Source organism: Anopheles marshallii, chromosome 2 (assembly GCF_943734725.1).
Source record: "Anopheles marshallii chromosome 2, idAnoMarsDA_429_01, whole genome shotgun sequence".
Lineage (NCBI taxonomy): Eukaryota > Metazoa > Arthropoda > Insecta > Diptera > Culicidae > Anopheles > Anopheles marshallii.
The window spans coordinates 48539735-48552313 of NC_071326.1; the positions used below are offsets into that span (position 1 = coordinate 48539735).

At 41.4% G+C, this 12579-nt stretch overlaps 4 protein-coding genes across 4 annotated transcripts; 1 reads left to right on the plus strand and 3 right to left on the minus strand.

The window, feature by feature from the left end:
- Positions 1-285: 285 nt before the first annotated feature.
- On the minus strand, positions 286-951 carry LOC128707528 (uncharacterized). The gene is made up of 2 exons (XM_053802483.1): positions 907-951; positions 286-822 (listed from the first exon to the last, which is right to left on the minus strand). Exons 1-2 carry the CDS (start codon positions 949-951, stop codon positions 286-288), a joined length of 582 nt encoding a protein of 193 aa, XP_053658458.1.
- A 3638-nt stretch (positions 952-4589) lies between these two features.
- On the minus strand, positions 4590-5653 carry LOC128709350 (uncharacterized). The gene is made up of 3 exons (XM_053804348.1): positions 5591-5653; positions 5340-5516; positions 4590-4910 (listed from the first exon to the last, which is right to left on the minus strand). The coding sequence occupies exons 1-3, from the start codon at positions 5651-5653 to the stop codon at positions 4590-4592; spliced, it is 561 nt and encodes a 186-aa protein (XP_053660323.1).
- A 1469-nt stretch (positions 5654-7122) lies between these two features.
- On the plus strand, positions 7123-8260 carry LOC128709257 (uncharacterized). Its single transcript, XM_053804245.1, has 2 exons — positions 7123-7188; positions 7262-8260. Exons 1-2 carry the CDS (start codon positions 7123-7125, stop codon positions 8258-8260), a joined length of 1065 nt encoding a protein of 354 aa, XP_053660220.1.
- A 784-nt stretch (positions 8261-9044) lies between these two features.
- On the minus strand, positions 9045-10469 carry LOC128709007 (uncharacterized). Its single transcript, XM_053803991.1, has 3 exons — positions 10171-10469; positions 9931-10079; positions 9045-9853 (listed from the first exon to the last, which is right to left on the minus strand). Exons 1-3 carry the CDS (start codon positions 10467-10469, stop codon positions 9045-9047), a joined length of 1257 nt encoding a protein of 418 aa, XP_053659966.1.
- Between the last annotated feature and the right edge of the window lie 2110 nt (positions 10470-12579).

Below are 12579 nucleotides of genomic sequence, written 5' to 3' on the forward strand. Positions count from 1 at the left end.
TCTTTTCTTTTGGCACCCTTTTCAGCATCGGCGTCAAAGAATGAATCTTGTTTTTAGCGTTAACGAAAGCGATGCGTTTCAACCTTGCCCACAAGTGATTACACGATCAGCCATATCAGCTGTTCTGCATATCACACATAGGTATCCGGCTCATGGAAACCCATCAGCCGTGAGGTACGATTGCCAACATGAAAACGCTTGGAAAACATGTAGAATAGGTTGTTTTTTTTTTTAATGTTTTATTTAACAATTTGTACCTTGCCTGAATTGAACCGTAACTGCGCTTTATTGCTTCTGCTTCAACTCGTTCGCTGTCTTGGTGAAGATTTCGAACGTAGAATCGTACAACATTTTCAATGCCTTCTGCATCTCCTCGGATTGCACGCGCGTGTCAGCCTTCAGTTTTTCGACCGTCTTCTGCGCTTCCGCCACTAGGGACTCTACGTTGGTCTGCACCTGCTGCTGATACTCCTTTGCCTTTTGTGCAACCTCCGGGTTCTGTTCCGACAAAGTGGCTGTAGTTTGGTCCAGCTTGACTTTCAGATCCTTCACGATCGGTTCGAAGATGTCCGAGTGCTTTTTCACCTCCTCGTCTAGCACACCCTGTACTGACCGGAGCCGTTCCACGTACTGGTTGGTGTTTTGTTGGATCGTCTGGACTACCTCTTCGTTCGATTGGAATCCAAGCGACTTCAAGACGTTTTGTTGGGTTTCTTGGAACGCAACTTCAATCTTGTCCTTGATGCCCATGATGGTTTGGAAGAAGTTGGGTTCCTCAGCGGGGGCCGCTTGGACGTCACGGCGAACGAAGGCGAAGCTTCCCTGTTAGGATGAAATGATACGCTTAGCGACGTTATACGCGTACACCGTACAGCTATCTGTGACCGGTGCATACAGTATACACACCTGAATTACACACAGGGTCAGAATGATGCACACAAGCTTAGCCATTTTTGCACAGTATTGTTTGTGACGTCTGACGAAGGATCACTGGTCGAGCGAGGGTTGCGTTTGAGCAGAGCAGATCCTAACTAGCAACTGAAGCAACGAACCGCGTAGTTGAACGATTTTATACGCCCCACCACACACTGTCGATTTTGTGCCGCTGTGGGTGTTTACTCTCCGTGTATGCGTATTTGTTGACCGTTCGGTGCGCTTCGAACACACGGAAACGGAAAGCAGCATGGAAAGATTCTCGACATTATCATTTGTCTATTGATTTCTCCCTGCAAAGGTACGTTCCAAAGTGCATCGCTTAGGAGTGAATTGTTTGGGTAGTCATTCTGCAACAACACATATACTAACACGAAAAAAAAAAAAACAAAACAAAGATTCAGTTGGATGCTAGACATCACATACTGTGCTGTAAATAACATTTCTATTCGTTAAATTTATGTTTCACCAAATGCAACACGAAAACACTGCAAGTTGAGCTAAAGCACGAAAGCGCAACCCCACCTTATCGCTTTATTTGTACTTCCAATTATCACAAAAAAGGCTCGGGCTTAATAATCTTAAGCTAGAGGTATGATGTTTGGTGTTAGTTGAATGAAAGAATCGGCTCAATGTATATGTGTGTCTCAGATTCTATGTTTGCCTAAAAATCTGCTAGTGTCGCTCCGGTTTATTATGCTAAACCCATCTGTACAGTGCGATATATTGAAACGTACGGTAATTTATATTCGAGTCATGCAAGCGTTGAGTAAATGAATCAATTACTCTCGTGTACCAGGAGGCTTGGCACTCTAAGTCAACAGTGACAATAAAAAATACAAGGTCTACTAATTAAAAAAAAACTACTATGTTTAACAAACACATTAAAAACTCAACCGTTAGGTAGTTTTATAAAGTTTCTAATTTGCATAGAAGAATGATAGATTTCCAATATTACATTCATTATAATCATTTCGATTTTTCAAATATTTATGGTGATATTTTTTGAAGTTATAACAACATTTCAATAACCCATTAACAGTAATAAAGCTTGGCCGTTTTTCAAGATAAAAAAATAGTAGAACTTAGCTTACTCTACAACTCTGTTCCATCCACCCCTACTAGCCAGTGGTGTCAAACTCAAAACAGCTTGCATGATAGCATTGCATACTATATTGCGGCATTCAATGTTGTTGTTTAAAATATTAAAGAGACTTTGAAACATGAGAGTTTCTTTCGTCTCTGAACTGCGGCATTCAATGAAACATGTAGGGAATTTTAATCGATTGCGATGTTATGCTGGGTAGTGATTATATCCTGCCAAAGGCTCACTACAAATAGTACTAATTTAAACTAATAGGCTAAATTTGTTTTAACTAATAGTCTAAATTTAATTGAATATGCCATTTTTTTTAAAACTTTAAAAAATTTAAATTTAAATGGTGGTAAAAAATTTAAATAAAAAAACGGTTAATTTTTTTGTCAAATTATCAAAAAGTAGCGTAGCACTCCAACATTTACTATATGTTTAAAAAAAAGTAAAGTAAAAGCAGAACGAATGTCACGACAATTTTGACGATCTGATGGAATATCGTGATTTTAATGAAGCTCCAAATAATGACATTGAACAAGGGATAGTTCAACCTAAAATAAGACTAGTGAAATCATTATATGGCGGAATATTAATAGAAATACGAATACAACTATAATCTGTATAAACTAAATAACTACTTCCAAACATTTTTCCAAACTTTATTTTTGCTAAACATCTATTGCATTAGAACGGTACGCAGTTACTGCTCATAGTCAAAGCATTTCTCTTATTTTATTTTACTTTGTTCTTTTAGTAGAGTTGATGTTGTGATGCTAACATCGATACATTCTGATGCGGTGTTCTTCAATTAACCACTTCCTTCACTTTCTGCTGGATCGTCTCACCGAGCTCACTTGTTTTCGTCTTCAATAACTCGCCCATTTCACCAAGTTTGCTGAAGAATGTCTGAAATGTTGTAAAGTAAAAAACAAAGGACAATAATTTGGATGAAGTTTATTATTATTATTATTATTATTACTAATAATATGTATGATGTTTGCCTCCTGGCCTCCTTACAATCATTATAATCTACACTAACCCTAAACTTTTAAAAATTAAAATAGTGAGGGTATTACGAATACGAAGGCTGTACCATCACTTACATCAACATTTTCCTTGGTGAATGTATCGGAGATTGTCTTTTTAATGGAGGCTACTCCCTCCTCCACGGCGTCACGACGTAGACGAGCGGCAAGGGTGAACTGTTGTGGTGATTTGAAAGAAAATAACATGTAAATTAGTTTTACAAAAAGGCGATAAGCAATTTATTTGATATAATTAATGAGATCTACGGCCCAACGCCGTACTATCAACCACATATGGCCTAAAGAGTATACAATATTCATAAGGAATAACCTCCTTGACTCATGCCGGGCTTTAAGAGCAATTGATGGTGTACAAAGTACCTGCGATCCGTTATAATAAATTAAATATTGAGTTCCCAATGATGGGAGATTGACAAAAAAGGTTAACAAAAGCAGAGTACTGTCACAACTGTTCAGAGATTACGTGTCTCGATCAAGCTTATTTTTTTTATTGACTACAATTACATTGCATAAAACACGTGATCACAGATTTGAAAACCAACACGATTATTTGCACAACAGTGCCATATAGATAGTTTGATTGCAATATGCGCCTTATTAAATCACCTGAATGATGCAGAAGATCACAAGAAACAGCAGTCCTAGCTTGGCCATGTTGCACGGAAGTGTGTTTTAGATGTTTATTGTCACACGCACAAAAATTCACCAATTTCAAATAGAAATGAACGAATAAAACCTTCACCGAGCAGCAACTGTGCTTGCGTTCCGACACAGGCGAGCTAATAATCACGAATGTTAAAAGTCGTCGCACTTGAACTGATATTTTATTTACTTGACGATGTTGCGGGCTGTGAGTGTATAGATGATGATGGTGGAGACGATCGTAGGCATTATTTACTGGTCAGAGCTACGATGTGCGGCTGTGTCGATGCGAGTGTGCATGTATTTCCCGCTATTTGGTCCGAATCCATTCTCGCTTATCAGTCTACCAAGCACATCTACACATCGATAGAACCTCCGTAAACAAGCAACACGATCGCGGTTGGAGCGGTGTACGAAGGTACTTCCGATTGATAGGCTACGACGTCAGATGAATTAAGCGGAATTTTGATTAAAGGAGAAATTTAAACATTCTTATGGCAAAAAACGAGCAGCGAATTGCAATTGCTGATAAATTAAATCATTCATTGTTCAAAAAAGACTTTCAACTAGCGTTGGGCAAAAAAGTCGATCAGTTGATTGAAATAGTAGTTCAGTGTGTAGGGTAATGTGTTCATTGCCCGCATTAACAGTCATTCTAGTACAATTTATCCTCCGCCTTGCTCGATCTACTGCCCACCCTGCAGAGAGTGTCCGGTGGCGTTCGTGTATAAGGTATAGCTTTATTTCAATTGGAATTCAATGTCAACTACAGCACATTGTCGGTTCGCATTGCCCCTCGATCCGGTTTGTAGGTACCTTTTTGTATGCCCATTTCCCAGCGTGTGTTGTTTCGTCCCATCAGCAAAATTGATCCATTAGGCCGGTTGCTCGTCTTCCTCGTCGTCATATGTCGATCGAACGCTTTCCCGCTGTTCCCGGGCACGTTGCACTTTCTGGCGCGCTTGTGTTTCGAGCACTTGCAGCACGCCCAGAACCATATCGTAAAACCGCTTAGAACTTGTTATCCGTCGTAGCGAATGGCCCTTTCGCGGGTAAAATTCTTCCTCCTCATCGCCAAACTGATCGACAGGCGACGGAGCTCCCACAGTTACTGCTTCGCCCGATTCCAGCGACAGTGCCAGCAACGGTTTTTCCTCCCGCCCACCGAATAATGCACTCCCAAACAATGGTGGTAGCTATGAATGAAAAGAAAGAAAAAAAAAGACCACAATAAAAAAAATGGACATTCGAGTTGGACAGTGTCGCGATTCGACATCATGCCACCAATATCAAATTACGTAAAAAAAGCAAACCCCAATCGCCGAATGAACGCGATGAGCAATGACCATGACTATTGACTTAATGCGTATTAGACATGAACCCGAACCGCGCGAACTCAACGACACACACCAAAAGCGAAGCAAAAGTTAACGGCTTCAACACACATTCTACGCCAAGCTGGGCGGAGATAATGTGTTGCAATCGGTACGAATTTTGTAACTTTTTCGATGGCCTATTCAAGCATGTAAAGCTGTGACAACCTTCAGTTTAGCGGTAAGCCGAAGTTTAGCTGTTCGTAAACAAACCGGAGATGGTCCGCGAGATACGTTATCCTCATGCTGTACCGGAAGCGTTTGGGATTGCTCTTGCCGCCTTGACCGTTTCTTGGGAACAATCTGTATGCTGTCTAGAATGCGGAGCACTATCTCTAGCAAGGGTGATTTTTTCGCACTGCTAGATGCTGCAGTCGTGCTCCCGAACGTTTTGGTAGCCGCAACAGGCGCTCTTTTCACTGCACGGTACTTAACGTGTGAACATCAGAATTGGATAGTAGTAAGTCTGTTCCTGTACTCGTAAACTTCAAACCAATACTTACGCATTGCACTAATTCGAGATGTAAAACCGCACAGCAAAATACGATCACTAAGCGCAGATCCATTTCAAACTACCGGCGAACAATATTGATAGCAGATCGAACAGCAGGTCACTCGCAACGACACAATACCCTTTACCAAGGGACTGATGTTTGGCTGTCCAACGGGTGGTTCTAACTAACCACTCGGTGTGTGCACTGTGCTAACATTTGCAGAAAACTCCCACAAATGACCCTCCGCATGCAAAACACGGTGTGCAGCCGACTGCTAGTACATGGCGTCGGATTCGTGAAAGTCACCGTGCAATCATGCGAATAGTCTACAATGTACCGTTTTGCAAGAAACATCTTTTGGTTGCAAATTGATCGACAGCATATGATTAAATTTGGACAAAATACGGTCATGGGTAGACAATCATTGGATAAGGGTGTATATGTTTACGTACGTACTTTAACACATTTATCATGTTCGCAGTACACTAAAGTACGTTGCACATATGCACTATTTCAATGCATCACACTAGAACAGGGGTCTCAAAACTTTTCAACCCGCGGGCCGTATTGGTTGAAACAATGATAGCGGGGGTTCCACATACATATTACAGGGTTTAACATTACACGTACAAGCGGATTCAATAGTTGAACTACAAAATGAAATTGAAGGTTAATCATAAGTATTTATCATCATTAAACATAATTTTTAATCGATATTTTGCACATCCTTTGTTTAAGATTTCATACATTGATTTTGTATATTATATCTCAACTCTTGAACCCGGCAGGTACTTAAACAGTCCAACCGGATTCAAAATTCACTAAATTGTGCCCGCGACTCCATATTCTGCTTTTGCGATTCAGTAAAATGTGTTTCACTATCAATCTCCCCATTTATCTTGTAAGCTTACGCGGTTCATTAAGTTGGGTTCGTCATATTTTATCTATTGTAAAACCCTGTTTCTTCCGGGTAATTTAGAGAGATGTTGAGCTCAAGATGTTTTAATTTTTTTCGAAATTTCTAGTATTAAATTTTATTAACTATTACAATAATAAATATTTGAACAGTTAAAAAATATTACAACTTTTTTAAATTACACGTCACGGGCTGCACTGAAGACTCCGCATGCGACCCGCGGGCCTTAGTTTGGAGACCCGTACACTAGAGAATAATTTTGGCTGAAACTGTAGGTTCCAGGTTCCCCTTTTCTACGCTTCCACTTCTGGTGTACATTTTTAAATGTTTATGTGGCATTTTCCACTCGTCATCTTTTTCGGAGCTTCGGCCGTACGTGAGCTGTGAGCGCTTAAATAGTGAAAGTCACGTAAAATAGTACCTACTGCATGTTGTCCCAACAACATGAAATAACACTGTTTTGTCCAAACGCCGCAGTGGCCCGTAGTCGGCCTGACCTTCTGCTTTGATGTTTATGTGCTTTTGATGAAGGACTATGTACCGTAACAGAACAACAGTCGGCTTCACCACCATGAACAATTAAACTCGGTGCAGAGGCAGTCTTCTTCCAGTGCCAGACCGAACGATGAACGGACTCGTGGAAGTTGTTGTATTTGTTTCCGTGCTAGTTGCAGGACCGCTAATGCGGAAGGTATGTATGCGTATGTTGTATTCAGTTGGGATTAGGTGAAAAGATGGTTAAATACTAAATTTCCTCATAACAGGTAGATGGTGAAGACAATTTCTTTGAGCATGCGGAATCATCACAACACGTTATGCACATACGGAAGCTCTCCGATAGTGACAAATTGAGGATCGAATTGGAACCGGTATGGTTTCATTTGGAGTCGACCGAAAAACACTCCCCAAGTGAAAGCCAGCAAGTCAAACGGCAGGCAGACTTGAGACGCCCCTTTCAAGTGTATTCCAACAGGGAAGAATTCTCACGCAATCAGCAAAGAAGGGATTCGCGTTCAGACGACTCTACCAACGATAATGCGGACTCCTTCCTGAAAGATTTCTGGCAGGTCGATCGACCCAACAAATTTCCTACGCGCGAGATAACAAAACAGTCCACTTCAATAGAGCAACAGCTGGAAAACACCAACTTGCCGAGTTGCTTTCGAAAGTACTTGCACGAAATGTATGATCGCAACAGCAAAAGCGTCCGCCAGTTGATGCGCTGTTTGGCACAGCAGTCGGATGAGAGTTGTCTGGCCGACGCTGACCGTACACAGTACTTTCAGTCACCGTATTTCGACAGTGAAGAGGACGGCTATTACACCAAGGATAAGCGCGTACGAAGGATGCCCGAACGGAAGTTGGAACGGAAGCGAAAATACAATGAACCGTACGAAATGTCGCAGGAAGACCCGTCGGTGGAAGAGTTAAAGTTTGAGCAGCTGTTTATCCGCTCGGACAGCGACACTGGTGGACAGATTTTTGAACCACTTAAAGAGAACAACGCTTCACAGAGTGATGACAGTGACGAAAGCTCTTCATCAAGCGATACCCGCAAATGCAATGCTGACACTAAGTCGCGAGACTCTGAGTCGCATGAATCGGAACAACGTTTGTATACGCATAATGGCCGGTTGCGGCCGGTTGCATACCGGAGATTGCCCCAAAAGTATAACACACGCAGCCGAAAGCAATCAAACTCGGACGAATCGGGACAACACAGTAGCGGGGAGGAAAATGGGGAATCTTATGAGCAATATTGAGGTAAATAAAATACGAGATGATTTGAAAGCATTTGTACCTTGTGTTGTATAATAGAATTGTCAAATTAATAAATTTATTATTTTTTTATTTAATACAATTATAACGGTTCTTTACCATGTTAGATCTTGTATTATTATAAAACTTATCTTTATTACAAATACTTAGTTACAAGACTAATGAATAACATTCCTTAGTGCGATACACAACTTGACGGCTAGGCTGCTAGGTGAGAACAACGTACATTCTCCCTGACCCTGGAACGCATCACTAGTTGACCGATCCTTGCCCCGTAGGAGCGGCACTCACTTCTTCGGGTCAAGGGATAGGCAACTCCGATTACGTATACAACAAGTCGTATTATCTGGTTTATTATTTAGTTACTTATTTATTTAGTTACAGGGAAGTATATTGAATAAGAGTAGCTTGTCATAGAGGATACTAGCGAATACGTTCTCAATTGGCTCATTACAATATAACCATGTTTTGTTAGTTACTTTATATTTTCATAAGCATTTATCATGAATTGTCAAGTTCTAAGCTGTCGAGGCTGTCTGTGTCGTTGAGTCGGTAATAAGTATTCCAGAATGTCCTCTAGCGTTTATTCTCCTGTTGGTAGTAGTGCTATTCTGGTCCGTCAGGATAGTTGTTAGATGATCAGTGGCTGTCAGCTAGCAGTGTATATACAAACAAGAAAATATGAACAGAATTATATTATTTAGAGAATTTAACCTATAATACACTAAAATCTATAACTCCTAAGCAGTACCACATGGGAGAATGTTTCTACGTTCTTTTCCGTAACCGGTTCCTTCGATGATCCGCATTCGGATCCGTTTTCTGTTCAATTTTTCTTCCGATCACGCGCAGACCTTTGGACGCAATCCGATTCAATTTTGGTGGCTTATATTCACCTTCGATCGGTTCAATGTCATACTTTTGCAAACCATCACCTTGATCGATCACGGTACGCGTACCATACTTTAAGGGTAGGGTAAAGTTTTTCTTGTGCTTTTGCTGATAAATGTCATAAAAAAGCACGGTCAAATTACCGATTACATCGTTCGTTGTCGGACTGTACTCCTCCCTTGGAAGGGCATCTAAATGTTTCTTGATCTGCTCATACGTTATTGGATTCGAGGCGTCACCAACGTACACCGCAGGCTCAATTTCAATTTTCGACATCCTGGGAGCAGCTACTGTCTCGCTTGCTTCCGCTTTGACAGGAGTGGCTTGATTCGATGGCATGCAATGACAAACGAATCCTCCATGCCGATCAGTACCAAAGCCTAAATCATACTCTTTACGCTTCGATCGAGGTGCGTTTGGTAGTCGTCGTAAAAATCTATTTCTGGTCCGGAAGTTCGACCTCTCGGGCAAGTGTGTATGATAAAAGAATTCCCGTGGGTTAGTCTCACAGAGACTAAAGGTAAATTTGTCATCTCTCAATGGGTCCAAAATACTGCGCCTTAGCCTCGAAATTTCATTATGTCGACCACTATCGTTCGCAAACGTTTCAGATGCTGAGCTATTGAAATGGTTAGCGTTTGCCTTATTTAGCACATACCGTCTGTTATGGCAGTCGCACTGACATGCTGTAATGTAAAAAAAAACGTTCACAATTATATTATTCCGATTCGAGTTCGCTGAAATGGTACAAGTCCTAGCTTACCACGAACGGGATGATCCGCATATGCCTGTAGCTTCACCTTCGAACACCGGTGCTTCTTTTTCGGTTCCAACACCTCAAAATCGTAAGTTTCATAGCTATCATCTTCACAGCAGCACGGTTTGTCAACGTCATAATGATAATGGTAGGATCTAAGCGGGAACAGGAATTGAAAGTAAAATCACTTGCTTGCTTCGCTTGGTTCACTCGTTTCGCAGATATTCTTCACGTTTTACAACTTACTTTCTGCAACCGCGCTCTGGCAGCACCTCAACTGCTGCATCTAGCCGATCGTAGGTTTCTTTATGGCAATCCGTAAACTTTTCCACATCGTAGTGGTAGTTGCGAAGTTTCCGACAATCTGGATCTTTTGGGGCTTCCACGTCAAAGTGATGTCTACAGCCAGGACACTCGTTGCAGCACTTTTCATGTGGATATCCATCCCTACTGTGGCAGGATCTTCGTGGCAGGGCGCTACCCAGCTGTACCACGATACAGATCAACACAATCAGACTAAGCGCGATCCAAGGGAAGAACTTCATCTTTTCACTCGGCAAGAGCACTGGAAGCTGACCAACTGTTACTGGAATGCTTTATAACCTTTCCTCACCCAAAACCCAATGCACATTTCGGGAAACAAAGTCTAGATAAAGATTGGGTCATTTTTCAACAAACAGCAAACATACCCTTTCTGTGGGTATAGCATTTGCCTGTAGTAGAACGGTTATGGGGCATGAGTTACGTAAAATGCCTCCGGAAAGGTCACGTAGGGAAACTGTTGAGCTTATACCATTACTGCTGAGTGGCATTACACCACACCACAATACAATGGAGCACACCAGTCGGTCTGTTTATTCGTTGTGCTCAGCATGTTTTAACACGTTTTTCCCCGTAGAAAGGATTATGTCCCGATAAGCATTTCTGTATATACGTAGTGTAGTGGAATTATACACTAGACGCGTTCGCGCCGGTTCAACATACTGACGATATTAACAAATGCTTGAGGAAGATAAACGTTTTGCATGGCGTGAGCACAATTGTATACGAAGATGTTACGTGTGTTTTTTAGTTCAGCATCTAACTAAGCAAAAACAAAGTTGTTACTAAGCAAATGTCTATTTTATAATGTTTTCTTCAACATTTTAACATTTTCCTTCTATGATTCATACAGGCAAAACATCTTTTTTTTTTGTTTTCATATCGACAAAACATCGAATATAGTTTTAAAAAAAAATTCTTTCTTGGCTCAAACATGCGTTATGGGCTTTGGCATGCCTTACCATATGGATGGCTGAATTATTTACAGTCGTATAGTCGTAAATACGCGTGCGGGCATGATTTGTTTAAGATTTGAACCAAGACCGACCTCATTGTTGGCTCGTGCTTTAACGAATACATTGTGTTATCAGCGCTTACTTTTAAATCCAAAACCAAAAACGGAGTCCTATCAAAATCTTTTCCATCGGCAATACAAAATTTGCACACAAAATTCAAATTTTTACGGGCATCCTACGGGACGTTAAAAAACGGCAAACAAATGTATAGGCACTTCGACTAAACGGGGGGTTAGGAGAGAGGCCTTGCAAGAAACCTTAAACCGCTTCCGTTCGTGCAACGAACGGTGACCAAAGTAATGCGAATTGTAACAACTTGATAATAGAACAATTCGAGACAGGCTCTTCAACCTCAGCATTACCAATGTACATAGTCCGCACCTTCGAAGCACCGATGACGAAAAAGACAGCTTCTATACGCAGTACGACCGCTATCCACAACACGACGTCAATATTGTCAATGTGAGACAGGAGGAGACTTATAAAACTACTAGAGTTTTTAAACAAACTTATAAACGATAAAAGTTTCAGGACCTCCATCAAGCATACGAAAATCTGCAGTACCTTCTACCCGCACGTACTTTATTCCGGTTATACCTCGTGATCACCACCAGTGGCGGATCAATCCACTTGGAGGCCCTGGGCGGAATGATAGTTGTGGCCCGTATTTAAAAAAAAAAGTTTCCGGAGGGGGGCCTTATTAAATTAAAAAAAAAATACTGACCGGAGGGAAAGATGATCGAAAAGGGGAAGTGCTGCGAGGCTTCGATATCCGATGTAAGGTTTTCACCCGTTCTCTTCGCGGATGAAATTGATATTGATCGGACGTATATACGGCGATGTGCGAAGCGTACAATCGACTAAAGCACGATGCCACAAGGATTGGATAGCATCAAAGACGAAGTACTTGATTGCTGGAGGCTCTGACTATGACGGTATCTGCCTGGGGAGCAGGGTATTAGGTGACGGCACCGATCTAGAGGTAGTAGAGGACTTTTGGTGCAATCGTAACTTCGGAAATCAACCGAAGCAGTCGAAGCAGGGAATTCCGAAAGCTCATTGTTATGGGCATTTGGCTTACTATGGGCTCTACAAGCTCCTACGATCCAAACTGCGCTCGAAATATAGTACATATCGCACTCTGCTACGTCTGGTAGTCTTTTATGGCCATAAGTCTTGAACGATTTTGGCGAAGGACGCCAACGCTCTTATCATTAAACGATGGGTTGCGGAATATTTGTGTTGGTATTGGAAGAACATCAAGCAGAAACACCAGCCGTGCAACATACAAACCAGTTGATAGGAATTAATAATACTG